Consider the following 16,113-nt stretch of genomic DNA (forward strand, 5'->3'; position numbering starts at 1 on the left):
AAGAAATCACATCAGTAGAGGTCGGACCGAAGTGTTTGTTTTCACAGGAGGAGGTTTCGGCACACAAAAATAAATACGAGAGACAAGAATAGATGTGTATTCCACATAACACAAATTTGTCGCAAAACGCTAGAAGCCCTTAGGGTGCACATACCTCCTGAAAGGGTATTGTGAAGCCAAATTTGTTGTGTTCAAAGCTGGTCATACCACCCCCCCCCCCCATTTCAGGATATGTTCAGCCAGTGAAATAAGGAAGGACACATCTGTATGCTATGGCTCTTTTTACATCAAATTTTTTCCATTTCCAATGGACACAAACATCCCAAGAGAAGAGACCCTTGTGAAGGATGTGTTTGTCAAGAAAACGTGTGGCCAACGTAGACCACTGTGTTGTTACAAACAGCTAACAAAAAAAACAAATAGTAAAACTAATAGCTTCCTATAATGTTCAAAAATGTGGTGTAAAAAGGAGCCTTGTTTTTGGCATAAAAGTAAAGGGACAAGCACTCCATAGAGTAATAACGTTTAAAATCCCATGGTGAGAAGGATGTATAAATTAACTGCTCACCCTGGGGAGTTGTGTAGCTTCATACACAACAATGATGATAGCGTGTAATCGTGGGTCGTCTGTTGCCCTCCGGTAGATATATGGAATTGGAAGAGGTGGCTTCAATGGAACCCGGTTCAACGGTGCTGATCGACCACAACAGGTGTACGGATAAAAGAGGATTTATCGACCAGAATGCAACGCGTTTCGCTGCATTCTGGCCAATAAATCCTCTTTTATCCATACACCTGTTGTGGTCAATCAGCGCCGTTGAGCCGGGTTCCGTTGAAGCCACCTCTTCCAGTTGTTTTTGACATATCAGAAGAGGACACCCAAGGAATATTCCTTTGCTTACAAATTCGGAAACATAAACTTTTGATGTAGACAAAGACCATTTAAAATTGCACATTGAAGCAGAATATGAAAATAAACACGTGGATAACATTAAATACCCTCTAAAAACAGTACTATAAACAAGAAAAAAAAAACAACACTTTGAGCACAACCCATACTTTTAAGAGGCTTCCTGTTGATAGAATCTTTTTGACCAGTCTTGTATAAGGTCTCAGACTATATATTAAAGATCTAATAAAGTCCACAAAGGCAATAACTCAGAACAAATGAACTAGGACTACAGGGAAAAAATAGATTTCAGAAAAGGCAACATGTCTTTTAGTACGAGCATGTGAGATAAAGAAAAGAAAAACAAAGTAAAAGGAGATATTCATCTTAATATAAGACATCTGAAAACGCATTAAGATCCATAAAGTGGATGAAAAGTCTAAAGGTTATGGGTTTTGAAATGATAAAGAGAATACATTAAACTAGTGACTCTTAGAAGAACATGCTGGGCAGACATATATACTGTGCTAAGGGCGTGAAATGGCACTGGTAGACACCATGATACTCGGTTCAGACCCTCAGGTCCTACACTAGTCATAGCACAGTATATTAGTTTGCGTGGAGTGTCCCTTTAACCTTTAGGGACTACCTATGTGGCCTGTTACTTTTTCTTTTTTTAGATAAGTTTATGATATATTTGCATATGAAATTTGTACATAAAAGTTTTACAAAAAGATGATCATTGGAAAATATCCTACGTCCTGGATGATGACCCATAGCTTATGAACCCCAATGTTAAAGGGGTACTCCACTGGCCAGCGTTCAGAAGTAAATGCTCCGAACGCTGTTTTCGCGCCGTGGGGGTTGGCCACGCCCCTTCCTGTGATGTCATGGTCATGCCCCCTTAATGCAAGTCAATGGGAGGGGGCGTGACGGCTGTCACGCCCCCTCCCGTAGACTTCCATTGAGGGGGCATGGTCGTGATGTCTTGAGGAGGTGTGGCCAACGCCCGCAGCGCGAAAACAGCGTTCGAAACATTAGTGGAGTACCCCTTTAAGCGTTTCAAGCTACAGACGTTATAGCAAAAGATTGGTCAATACATTATACATGTACACAAGCACCAGGTCAGTACATATTAAATACTATGTCTCGCACATGATCTTTTACCATTATCACTTGCTTTATCTTTCTTAATACTGTTCAACGCAGCTCTCCAAAAATAGTACTCCAGGAATTTATAGAGGAACGATAACCCTGTTTTTAAAGGACTTTTAAAGTAATTTACAGTCACTGACTTGCCAGCATCTCAATAAGGGATATCGTTTAGTTACGCTTTAAGAAAAAAAAAAAATCGCTTAAACTCTGCTCGGACTTTTAATGTTGTTTGGTGGGTATTTTCACAAAACGGTTGTAAAGAGTCCATTAAAGCAGGACTGAAGATATGCAAATTAGCTTCTTTCCAAAGAAACAACGATTTTCTTCCTTCTCAAGGAGGGCTAATTTACATACCCCCCTCCATGATTAAGTCCCTGAAAAATAGGTCACATAACACTCTGATACCTAGTTTTGGCCAACCAGTCCCATGCTCTGTACCTTAAAGGGGTACTCCGCCCCTAGACATCTTATCCCCTATCCATACCTGCTGCACCCGTTGTTCATTTAGAGCGTGGGGTGCAGCACCGGAGGCTCATGATGTCGGGTGCAACACCGCGCTCATGACGTCACGGCAGCGCCCCCTCAATGCAAGTCTATGGGAGGGGGCGTGACAGCCATCACGCCCCCTCCCATAGACTTGCATTGAGGGGGCACGGCCGTGACGTTACGAGTGGGGCGTGACCATGGCATCGCCAGTCATCTGGCATGGAGCGAAGTTTGCTCCGTGCACCGGATGTCTGGGGTGCCGCAGTCTGAAATCAGACATCTTATCCCCTATACTTTGGATAGGGGATAAGATGTCTAGGGGCGGAGTACCCCTTTAAAGGCCAAAGAACCTTTCGGTTTCTGTAGTAAGAGGACAAAGTCTTCCAAAATGAGGAGCTCCTTGTGGACAGATGACTCTTCCAAAAAGGATGAGATCCCTGTGTGGACAGATGTTTCAGGGTTGTTGTCTCATCGACAGTATAGAGCAGGGTAATGGTTTGTTAGAGGGATGCCTTCAATAATGCTTAGGTGGATACTGCTTCTCGTTGAAGAGACCCAGTTGGTGAATAGAGTTGTATTTCCAGGCAATACTCTATGGGAAATAAAGGCCACCATAAGCCACCCTTCTCTGGTCAGTGTTTTTAATCTTTACCTTAGTAAAGAAAAGCCAAGCTAAGGCATAGCTTTAGGTTTCTGTACAGTCCCAAAATGCAATTTAGGTGATGTGAGCCAACTATAACCTGGATTGAGACCTTCAAGCCTGCTCCTAGTTCTCGATAACTGGCTCTTGTAAAAGGTCCATGGATTGGGCGACATAAGGGCAAACGCTTGTTCGTTGTCTGGTCGCATCTCATTATCAGCCACAAATTACCAATGTAAACAGTGGATGTGCTGCCACACAATTTAGGGCCCATCCTAAAGGGCCCTTACAGTATATTAGTTTCCTCTATGTCCTGGCACGTTGCTATCGATTTTGGTACCACTGCAGTTGAAAAAGCTCTCATTTCTTGATAACTAAAAACTTTTGTGGCAGCTTTTAAGCCTTTTTACACACACATCCGAACCCACCCAGTTCATTGTCGTAGAAAGTGAAATCAAGACAGATTCCTTCTTTACTACTGCTCCAAGTATTCCAAACATAACCATCTCCTTTTACAAGCGTAAGCAGCTTAGCTTTTGGAATGTATTGATATTTTAGTTTTTTTCTTCTTTTCTTTAAGTGCTTGTAGAAACGGAGGAAGGAAAATACCCTCATTTATTTTAATTACTTGCATTTTAAATCTTGAAATGTTTGAATTAAACTCGTAAAGAAATACAATCTGTTTAAAAAGGATCATCAAACCAGATAGAAAAAGAATCTCACGCATTGTAAACATTAGATGAGCCAGTTGCAGGACCCGGCTTGACTGGCTCTAAGAGACGGCTGTAGAGCACTTCCATGGCCGAGAAGCGCAGGAACGTCTTAGACCAGGCCAGCCAGGGGCAAAATGTTGGCTGAGGAATGGGCCTCATTATAACTACTATTAAGATTCACATCTTGTTCACAGTAGGTTGTAGAGAACCGGATACTTCAGTGCATTTTTTCGGTAGAACACAATACCTCCAATCGCCATATCGTACATTCTTTGCCAAAATCAAGTAATACTGATATTGTTTTCTCTGCTTCGTTCCGTCATACGTGTCGGATCAGATCTGAAGACGGACTTTTGTACAGGTATTTCCAGATGGCATAATAATGCACCGCAGCTGCAAGTGCCACAAAGAGATGCCAGATGGCATGTGCAAACGGGATGATTCCATCGCTCTTGAAGAACACCACACCTAAGCAGTAGATCAGCCCTCCCCAGGCAAGTTCTTGTAAGCCCTCTGTATTGTTCTGGAAAGGAAAAGTATGTGTTAATTATCAATAGCCCCCCAAAAAATTTTTTAAGACAACATTTCTCATGAATTCTCACATTCTATGTGTTAAGATGACACTTGAAGGGGTACTCAGCTGGAAAACTTTAATTCATCAACTGGTCACAGAGAGTTAAACAGATTTGTAAATTACTTCTATTTAAAAAATCTTAATCCTTCCAGTACTTAGCTGCTGTATATGAAAGTTCTTTTCTATTTGAATTTCTTTTTTGTCTGACCATAGTACTCTCTGCTGACACCTCTGTCCATGTCAGGAACTGTCCAGAGCAGGATAGGTTTGCTATGGGGATTTGCTTCTGCTCTGGACAGTTCCTGACACGGACAGAGGTGTCAGCAGAGAGCACTGTGGTCAGACAGAAAAGAACACCACAACTTCCTCTGCAGCATTCAGCAGCTGATAAGTACTGGAAGGATTAAGATTTTTGAATAGTAAAATCGTATAGAATAGTAAAAAGTAAATCTGTTTAACTTTCTGGCACCAGATGATTCAAAAATAGTTTTTTCTTTCCAGCCCATTTTTGGAGTCTGGTGTGACATTATGTCCAATTAGATTTTTTTTCCTCCCTTTTTTGGTTTAGTTCCAATAAACACAAAAGGGAATAAACATAAGTCTAGCAAAACATGTGTTACTGCAATCCTTTTCTGAGACAAATACTTAAATTTTCTTGAAAAATTTAAGGGGTGCCAACATTTACGGCCATGACTGTATAAGAGTCCTTAGAAAAAAAGTAGACTTTAAGTGTCATAGTAATACATACACTAATGCTGACTATATGTGGGTCACCCATGCCCCCTCAATGCAAGTCTATGGGACGCATAGACTTGCATTGAGGGGGCGTGGCCATGATGTTACAAACCCGATGCTCTGAATGAACAGATAGGGGATAAGATGTCTAGGGTGGGAGTACCCCTTTAAAGGGGTACTCTGGTGGAAAACTTTTTTCTAAATCAACCAGAAAGTTAAACAGATTTGTAAATTACTTATATTAAAAAATCTTAATCCTTCCAGTACTTATTAGCAGTTGTATACTACAGAGGAAATTCTTTTCTTTTGGGATTTTCTGTCACGACCACAGTGCTCTCTGCTGACACCTCTGTCCATGTCAGGAACTGTCCAGAGCAGGAGAAAATCCCCATAGCAAACCTATGCTGCTCTTGACAGTTCCTAAAATGGACAGAGGTGTCAGCAGAGAGCACTGTGGTCATGACAGAAAAGAAATCCCAAAAGAAAAGAATTTCCTCTGTAGTATACAACCGCTAATAAGTACTGGAAGGATTAAGATTTTTTAATATAAGTAATTTACAAATCTGTTTAACTTTCTGGCACCAGTAGATAAAAAAAAAAAAAAATATGTTTTCCACCGGAGTACCCCTTTAAGCAGTGTCAGTATTGCTCTTAACCATGTAACATGAGAAGGAATGCATTCATTCAATGTACCAAACGTATTATAATGTCTGCGCACTGGAATGACAAATATGTAACTCATGGATCAGTGATCATACACCCCCCCACCCCCACCCCCACGTGTGAAATAGATCTCATGTTACATTTTCTAAATTTTTCAAATATAAAAACATTTTTTTTTTCATGGGAAAGGGCTAAAATATAAAAGAAGTGTAAAACATAAATTCATAAAACCAAGTCAATGATTGAAGATTTATGTTCATGTTTTGTTTCTCCTCTTAAAAATTCACTTAATTCATAATTTCTGTCGATACTGACCCCTTTACTCGAAAGGAAAAAAAGCAATAAAAAATAAAAAAATAAAAATACAATCACTATCCTGCTTAAAGTTTACCTGTCATTTCAAAAGATTTTTTTTTAAATCCTGTCTAAATTGTTAGAATAACCCTTTAGATAGGTGACACTGACTTTAGTGCTCGCCCTGCTGTTGTTAAAGGGGTGCTCCGGGGGAACTAAACCCACAGCCAATCCATTTCCTCTCATCAACCTATTAAATTGTCTAAATAACATTAATGAGCTATATAGATAAGATTCCTCTGTTTGGTTGTCAATTACATGCATGAAGTGAGGGAATCCAGCCATCCACTTTGTCTCTGTCCAAAGCCCTCTCTGAAAGCAGCCCCCACCCTCCTGAGAGACAAAGACCATGTGATTTCTGCCCTTCGCAGATCAGTCATGATCTCTTTAGTGCTGAGAACTGGGTGGTGTGTGCAGCCTCAGCAAATCAGACACTGACTCTCTCTGCTGATCAGAGCAGGAGGTTGGGATCTGGCAGAGCAGAGCTGCAATGATTGCTGGAAATGTAGGCAAGAGAGAAGGATGGCAAAGAATATCAAGCAGCCAGAAAAGACAGAGGCCACAAGAGCCATGCCTATCAGACAGGATGGTTTACAGGGAACATATCCAGGTATAAACTTTGAGATATAGATATATAGTTATAGATATATATATATATATATATATATATATATATATATATATATATATTCCAAAACCTATTTATCTATAAAGCTCCAAAGCCACCACACTTCCTGGACCATCCGGCAGTCATTGCAGCTCTGCTGTGCCAGCTCCCACCTCCAGCTCTGAGCAGCAGAAGAGAGTCAGTGTCTCAACCCCTGGAGTACCCCTTTAAGCCCATTCAAAGCCCTGACCATGGTGGTTAGCTATTTCTTATTCTCTACATTTCAGGGGGCAAAGCTGGGCTGTTTGCCAGCAGTACACACACAGGACTTACTTCCCCTTACTTCTCTGACTAATCAAAGCACACATAATCCTTGCTGCTATACCATGCTATAGAGCTAAACTGCACGAGACTGAACAAGCTTAACTCCACAGTAAATTACTAGACTGAAGTGGTTTAAAACAACAGTGACCATTTAAGGGTAGATTTAAAGGGTATGGCCAAATATTTTTAAATTTTTTTTTTTTACAAAGAATACATTGAATCTATGACAAAATGCAATAATTTTATCTGCATTTTGTAGAGGTTTTGGGGTAATTCCAGTAAAAAGATGCCAATTGACCGCACCATGTGACTATAGCCTAACAATAAACGGAATTCTGTCTTGCATCACAAATTAAATGGTTTACTGTATTTAGGAATATTGATTTATCCGTACACTACTAAATTTTACATACTTGACTTCAATGATTACTCTTCTCCCCCCCCCCCAAATTGGGATATTTTTTCTTTTAAACAAGATTTCACATGAACATAGAAATTCTTACCATTGATGTCACTACTAAAGCTGGAGAAAATCCCATTGCTAGGTAGAAGAGCAATTCAACAATCTTATACCTAGAAGAATGAAATACATTCTTAATGGCTCACATGTCAAAATAAAAAATAAAAAAGTCAAAATGGACTAAAAGAAAAAACAGACAAATGTGTAAGCAAACAAACCGCACTCACACATACACATCCACAGCAACCGAGCAAAGTAGAGTTCAGGAGCAAATTCAATGAGAAAACAACTCCAAAAGTGCAACCTTTGTAGATAGGTGGATCATTTCTGTGGTTTTTATTTTTAAAACCTGCTTTATCTGATAAGTCTGCTTGTGTATCCTCTAGCTCAAAGACCAGTGGGCATTCCCATGGAGCATGCTCTTTATCTTTTACCATTAAAGGGATATTCCAGGCAAAACCTTTTTTTTTATATATATCAACTGGCTCCGGAAAGTTACAGATTTGTAAATTACTTCTATTAAAAAATCTTAATCCTTTCAGTACTTATGAGCTGCTGAAGTTGAGTTGTTCTTTTCTGTCTAAGTGCTCTCTGATGACACCTGTCACGGGAACTGTCCAGAGTAGAAGCAAATCCCCAAAGCAAACCTCTTCTACTCTGTGCAGTTCCCGAGACAAGCAGAGATGTCAGCAGAGAGCACTGTTGACAGACAGAAAAGAACAACTCAACTTCAGCAGCTGATAATTATTAGAAGGATTACGATTTTTTAATAGAAGCAATTTACAAACCTGTTTAACTTTCTGGAGTCAGTTGATATAAAAAAAAGTTTTTTTTTTCCTGGAATTTCCACTTTAATCTGATGAGTCTACTTGTGTATCCTCTAGCTCAAAGACCAGTGGGCATTCCCATGTAGCATGCTCTTTATCTCTTTCACCATTAAAGGGGTATTCCGGTGGAAAACTTTTTTTTTTTTTAAATCAACTGGTGCCAGAAAGTTAAACAGATGTGTAAATTACTTAATTACTTAAAAAATCTTAATCCTTCCAGTACCTATTAGATGCTGAATACTACAGAGGAAATGATTTTCTTTTTGGAACACAGAGCTCTCTGCTGACACCTCTGTCCAGTAGGAGAAAATCCCCATAGCAAACATATGCTGCTCTGGACAGTTCCTAAAATGGACAGAGATATCAGCAGAGAGCACTGTGTTCCAAAAAGAAAAGAATTTCCTCTGTAGTATTAAGCAGCTAATACGAACTGGAAGGATTTAATAGAAGTCATTTACAAATCTGTTTAACTTTCTGGCACCAGTTGATTTAAAAATAAATAAAGTTGTCCACCGGAGTACCCCTTTAAACCGATAAGTCTACTTGTGTATCCTCTAGCTCAAAGACCAGTGGGCATTCCCGTGTAGCATGCTCTTTATCTCTTTCACCATTGCTTATCTCAGGAGGGGAGAACCGCCTGCCACAAGATCCCAAGAGGACAGATAAATTACATCAAATAAATGATATGTTCATATAATGACTCTGTACCTTCATATGGACAGTTTACCTAGTCATCTTGATTGTTGTTTATCTGTTTTAGGGTAGGGTCACACGTAGCGCATTCACAGTGTATTTGACACTGCAAATGCGCTACTGACCGCGCCTAGAGTATGCCTCCCGCTGTGCCCGTTTCCTGCTTCGTATGCTTGTGGCAGCAATTCGCAGCTTCGAGCAGACACACCGGGATCTGTGAGTCGCGCGCGCATGCGCAGTGTACTCAGACGTCGCGGCCGCTTTCAGCCTAGCTCAGGGAGCAGGGGGAGTGATCCCAATATCTGTGTTTACACTGCGAGTACTGTTCAAAAAAAGACGTTCTGCAGCAGCTGAAGTGTATATTAAGGAATAATGCAGTCCTTACTATGAAGACTTATATTCTCGTACTGGGTCTGGTTAGATCTAGCAGTTCCCTCCTTCAGGCAAAGTCTTTGTGAGCGCTTTGTTGGATAACGGAGCAGTAAACCTGCATTCATAATTCTGGAGACTTCACAGCTGAAATCTCCCAGTATTTCTAGCTAGTCAGCGTCTACACAGGGCTTTGTTATTTGTATTCTGTTAAAGGGATACTCCAGGGATGTCAACTGGATATTCACAGGATAGGGCATAAGAGTCTGATCGCCACAGGTCCTACCGCTGGGACCTCCCCTGAACTCCAAAACAGGGGCAAGCAACTCACCCGTCCTCGCAGTGCAGTGTCCCCCAATTTTCCAAGACGAGCGGGAGAGAAGACCAGCCCAGCCAATCACTGGCTGAGCGGGCCATCACTTCCGCTCACATCTGAAGGTGGGGGCCTAAGCGCCCCAAGGATGGGCGAGTTGATGGGCCCAGCTTTTGAGATCATGGAAGCCCAGCAGTCGGACCCCCCACAATTAGACACTTACCCCCTGTGGATACATGATAGGTTGATTTCCCTGGAGAACCCCTTAAAGTAAAGGTCCTGCTTTTTAAAGGGGTACTCCCGTGGAAAACTTTTTTTTTTTTTTTTTTAAATCAACTGGTGGCAGAAAGTTAAAACAGATTTGTAAATCACTTCTATTAAAAAATCTTAATCCTTCCAGTACTTATTAGCTGCTGAATACTAAAGAGAAATCCAAAAGAGAAATGCATTTCCTCTGATGTCATGACCACAGTGCTCTCTGCTGACCTCTGCTGTCCATTTTAACTGTCCAGAGTAGGAGAAAATCCCCATAGCAAACATATGCTGCTCTGGACAGTTCCTAAAATGGACAGCAGAGGTCAGCAGAGAGCACTGTGGTCATGACATCAGAGGAAATGCATTTCTTTTTTTGATTTCTCTTTATTATACAGCCCCTAAAAAGTACTGGAAGGATTACGATTTTTTAATAGAAGTGATTTACAAATCTATAACTTTCTGGCACCAGTTGATTTAAAAAAAAAAAAAAAAAAAAAAAAAAAAAAAAAGGTTTTCACGGGAGTACCCCTTTAAGTAATACAATGTTTTTATTAAGTCCCTTCAATTCCGATGCAAATTATATGATGGAATACTGGAAAATAGTTTGACATCTGCATAAGGAGGACCATACAGTTCTAGACAGTTTCCACTAGTCATGTCGGATTAAAAGCTTTCCTGTCAGGTACAGTAAATGAAAGCGTGGCGTCACATGTCAAAAGTTTACATCAGTTGAGGTGTCAGTGATGAGACCTCCACTAAACTCTAGATATAGCCAGGAGAAGCATGCGGCTGTGTTCTTCACTTTCCGGCTTGGCACTCAACCTGACTCCTAGCAGGAGAGACAGACTGAGCACAGAGCCAGGTAGTGAAGCATGCTGATGTGTGCTTTTCATGGCTATGTCTGGAGATTGGGGGGGGGGGGGGGGGGGGCTTCAATCTCCAGACATAGCCATGAAAAGCACACATCAGCATGCTTCACTACCTGGCTCTGTGCTCAGTCTGTCTCTGGAGTGCTGAGGGGTTTGTTTGCAGCCTTAGCCAATCATAGCTCAACTAACACTGAAGGCAGGGAGTGGTGTATCATGATGGGGGCAGCGAACTGGGAGGATTATAACATTTAAAAAGATTATGACAGGTACTCTTTAATGTGCTGACACCTGCTGTTTCATAATAATGATATAAAAAAACAAAGTAGTATCAAATATAATACGTAAAAACATTGACATGCAAAAAAAAAAAAAAAAAGGTCACAACTTACTTTTCATGGTATAAAAACACATAAATGGTTCCTCCTGCAGCCATCAACCAAATAAACCATCTCATATGAGAGGCCAGGGGTCCCAATTCCCTTAAATTCAACCTAAAAACATGAGACATACATTAACAACTCAGAATCCAGCAATACTGGAGTTTAAACTGATGTTTAAATAGGGGTGCTCTGGAGAAAATCAACTGGTGCCAGAAAGTTATACAGATTCGTAAATTACTTCTATATCAAAATCTTAATCCTTCCAGTACTTATTAGCTGCTGTATGCTCCACAGGAAGTTGTGTCATTCTTTCCAGTCTGACCACAGTGCTCTTTGCTGCCACCTCTGTCTGTGCCAGGAACTGTCCAGAGGAGGAGAGGTTTGCTTGGGAATTTGCTTATGCTCCAGGCAGTTCCTGACATGGACAAGCATGTCAGCAGAGAGCACTGTTGTCAGACTGGAAAGAACTACACAACTTCCTCAGGAGCATACAGCAGCTGATAAGTACTGGAAGGATTAAGAGTTTAAAATAGACGTAATTTACAGATCTGTATAAACACATTTAAGATTAACGGCTATAGACATTTTTTCTTCTTCTTGCTTTGTACTTCTAAGTTGTTTTCAAAGATAAAACCTTATCTTTCATCTGGTCATAAATCGGTTCAGAATATAGTTCAGAAGCAGACAGATCAAGGCTGGAGAAGCTAATTTGATGTACAGGACACTGCAGCCACTTATTTACATCGTTTTTTTTATTTTATGTAAAGCTTGAGAAAGACCAGGAGAGCTGGTTGAAACGTCGCTGTGACATTCACTTCATTTATGGAATTAAAAAAACACTTTTTCCCGGATTGGAGTGCTGCGGATTTATTCTGCTGTTTATAAATGGATCTTAACCAGGGTCTGGCTCTGCGGGCACCTTCTCCTCTATTGGAACAGGGAGTGCTGTTTTCCTTTGTGATATAATATTAATATTTATATATATATTTATAAAATCTAATCCTTCCAGTACTTATTAGCTGCTGAATACCACAGAGGAAATTATTTTCTTTTTGGAACACAGAGCTCTCTGCTGACATCACGAGCACAGTGCTCTCTGCTGACACCTCTGTCCATTTTAAGAACTAGGTGTAGAAAAAGAAGGTCCCAGCACTCACCAAATGATGCAATAAATCAAATTTATTTGTTGTAGTTCATCTTAACAGGACGCGTTTCGGCGATGTATGCCTTCCTCTGCTGTCTGACAGCAGAGGAAGGCATACATCGCCGAAACGCGTCCTATTAAGATGAACTACAACAAATAAATTTGATTTATTGCATCATTTGGTGAGTGCTGGGACCTTCTTTTTCTACACCTGGTTACCTTATCCACGCGCACCACCTGTTGACGAAGTGCCGACAACTATCTATATCATTTTAAGAACTGTCCAGAGAAGGAGAAAATCCCTATAGCAAACATATGCTGCTCTGGACATTTCCTAAAATGGACAGAGATGTCAGCAGAGAGCACTGTGGTCATGATGTCAGCAGAGAGCCCTGTGTTCCAAAAAGACAAGAATTTCCTCTGTAGTATTCAGCAGCTAATAAGTGCTGGAAGGATTAAGATTTTTTAATAGAAGTAATTTACAAATCTGTTTAACTTTCTGGCACCAGTTGATTTAAAAAAAAATATATATATATATAAAAAAAAATAATAATAAGTAATAGTAAGTTATAGTAAGGTAATAGTAAGTAATAGTAAGGTGACTGCGAAAAACTGCATGGAGGTGACATACTTAGACAAAAACACACACTAATGTAAAGTTAGATACCAACCATGGGGCATAGGAAGCCGCAATGAAAAAGTAGATGACCATTCTGTCACACATGTGGAAACAGTGCTCTACAGTCCTGGAAACAAAAGAAAGCTTATCTGGAGAGTTCTGTAATGGAGTCGCTGTTAGATAAATAATGCAACACGTTAGGGAAAGTCGCCAATTACCGCTCTGCTTGGTGACAACGCTCCAGGGAGCTCATTCACAAAATCAAAAAGGTAAAAAAAAGAAGCAGCGCAGCGAGCTCCATTGTCACGGCTGTGCTGAGCCAGCGCGCAGAACAATAGAAAAATAAACTATATACATCGTATCAGCAAATGGAACCTGTCATAGTGGAAATCCAGCGTCATCTGGAGGCATCATGTTATAGAACAAACGGATCCAGCAGGTGCAGTTAAAGGGGTACTCCACTGGGAAAAAAAAAAAATCTTAAATCAACTGGTGCCAGAAAGTTAAACAGATTGGTAAATGACTTCTATTCAAATATCTTAATCCTTCCAGTACTTATCAGCTGCTATATGCTCCACAGGAAGATCTTTTCTTTTTGAATTTCCTTTCTGTCTGACCACAATGCTCTCTGCTGACACCTCTGTCCATTTTAGGAACTGTCCAGAGTAGGAGCAAATCCCCATAGCAAACCTATCCTGCTCTGGACAGTTCCTGACATGGACAGAGGTGTCAGCAGAGAGCACTGTGGTCAGACAGAAAGGAAATTCAAAAAGAAAATAACTTCCTGTGGAGCATATAGCAGCTGATAAGTACTGGAAGGATTAATATGTCTAAATAGAAGTAATTCACAAATCTGTTTAACTTTCACCAGTTATTTAAGAAAAAAATGTTTTCCAGTGGAGTACCCCTTTAAAAGACTTCTTGCTTTATTTACTGTATCATGTCTTTTCATTAAAAAAAAAAAAAAAACCCGACCTGTTTCTGGTGCCTAGGCAGCCTTAGGTTATGTTCACACCTCGGAATGTCCGTATGGAAAATCTCTGTGCGGACATAACGCAGACTGTGGGTGCCGGCATAATATTCCGGCTCTAGGACCCCACAGGAGTGCAACATCTCATAGACAGCCATGCATTCCGTGCGGAGTCCGCAGAAAGAATGGGACAAGTTAATTTTTCCTGTGGACACGGAAATTGACTATAGCAGAATCCCGTTAAAAACAACAGGACTCTGCTGCAGCGGAATCTCCACATTGGAATTCTGCACGGAAATTCGGATGTGTGAATATAGCCTCAAAGGAAAATGATCATCCTGTTCACCCACACTTAACCCAATACACTGGAGTATAGTGCGGGTGAACAGGAGTCCGATGAGGGGTCACTGACTAAAATACGTATCTTAGGTCTGGAGACATGTCCCCCTGAAGATCCTATTGTGCGCTGAAGGCGGGCCACGGCTGCTTCATTTGCATATTCATTTTCTGTGAATCCACAACCTTCTGACGTGGGGTCGCTGGTCACAAGAGCACATGCCCCGACTGTACACTCATGTGTCTCGCGACAATGAATATGCAAATTGTGCCGGCGGGCCCCGCCTCCAGCACGCAATTCAGAGCATACAGAAGCTGTGGAGGGACATATCTCAGGACCTAAGGTATGTATTTTAGTCAGTGACCCCTCATCGGACTCCTACTCACTTATACTATAATCCAGTGCATTGGGTTTAGTGTGGGTGAACAGGATTACCCTTTTTCTTTCATCATGGCTCATGATTAAGGGTGTCTAGGCACCAGAGACACGTCGAGTTCCAGCTGCTGTATGGACTTGATCAACAAAGCAAGAAGTCTTTTAACTACACCTGCTGGATCCACTTGTTTGTTTTACAAGTTTCCAGGTGTCCGGGATCGTGGACACGGGATCCATGCAAACCATCAATTGAGACTTAGAGGGGTACTCCACTGGAAAAATTTTTTTTGTAAATCAACTGATGACAAAAAGTTAAACAGATTTGTAAATTACTTCTATTAAAAAATCTTAATCATTCCAGTACTTAGCTGCTGTATGCACCACATGAATTTCTTTTCTTTCTACATTTCCTTGCTGTCTGACCACAGTGCTCTCTGCTGACACCTCTGTACATGTTAGGAACTGTCCAGAGTAGGATAGGTTTTCTATGGGGATTTGCTCCTACTCTGGAAAGTTCCTAAAATGGACAGAGGTGTCATCAGAGAGCACTGTGGTCAGGGAGAAAGGAAATTCAAAAAGAAAAGAACTTCCTGTGGAGCACTAAAAGGATTTACAAAAAATGTAATATAAATAATTGACAAATCTGTTTAACTTTCTGGCACCAATTGATAAAAAATTTAAAAATAAAAATTTAGTTTTCCAGTGGAGTAACCCTTTAATGGTGTAGTGGGCTGGACATTACTTTCTTTTTCTTCTATCATGTTATAGAGCAGCAGGAGCTGTGCAGAATATAAAAAAAAATATAAAAATATATATATATAAAAAAACACACAGTATTGTAGGGAAAGAATAAAACTACAATACAATTTATCAATCTAAAATCCTGCTCATTCTGGGTGTAGGAGTCCAGTGGGGCGGTCCTAATCTCTGACCGTTATTTATATATGTAAACATATAGCGGGAAGGCTGTACTCATCAATAGGACCGCCCACTGGACACCTAAGCCTAAGTGAGCAGGGATACAGAGCAAATTACAAGTATTACTGAATATTTTCCCACACAACTATACATCCATCTGATTGGCTCCTTTTGCTCTAAATCACCGGCAGATCGGAGAGTCTGTCGATGTGACAGATCTGCTTTAATGGAGATGAGAGGCTATGTACGGATATATTCTATTATTATAGATATATTATAGCTAGACTAAAGATCAAGTAATAACCCAAGAACAAACAATATCCCTGAATATCCCTTTGTCCTATATACCATTAATCATGTAACGCAGTAGTCCCCAAACTGTGGACCCCCAACTTTTGCAAAAGTACAACTCCCAGCATGCCTGGACAGCCGTTGGCTGTCCAA

General features: G+C 40.6%; 1 protein-coding gene across 6 annotated transcripts in view; it reads right to left on the minus strand.

Moving 5' to 3' along the window:
* Positions 1–3,675: 3,675 nt before the first annotated feature.
* The window catches only part of MMD (monocyte to macrophage differentiation associated), a 119,233-nt gene continuing 106,795 nt past the window's right edge, over positions 3,676–16,113 (minus strand). For all 6 annotated transcript variants that reach the window (XM_056550352.1, XM_056550351.1, XM_056550355.1 and 3 more), the window contains 4 exons: positions 13,122–13,196; positions 11,316–11,417; positions 7,644–7,713; positions 3,676–4,406 (listed from right to left, as the gene is read on the minus strand). In XM_056550352.1, coding sequence (XP_056406327.1) covers positions 4,203–4,406; positions 7,644–7,713; positions 11,316–11,417; positions 13,122–13,196 — 451 coding nt within the window. In that variant the 3' untranslated portion in view covers positions 3,676–4,202. The remainder of the gene's footprint in view (positions 4,407–7,643; positions 7,714–11,315; positions 11,418–13,121; positions 13,197–16,113) is intronic.

This window comes from Hyla sarda, chromosome 13 (assembly GCF_029499605.1).
Source record: "Hyla sarda isolate aHylSar1 chromosome 13, aHylSar1.hap1, whole genome shotgun sequence".
Lineage (NCBI taxonomy): Eukaryota > Metazoa > Chordata > Amphibia > Anura > Hylidae > Hyla > Hyla sarda.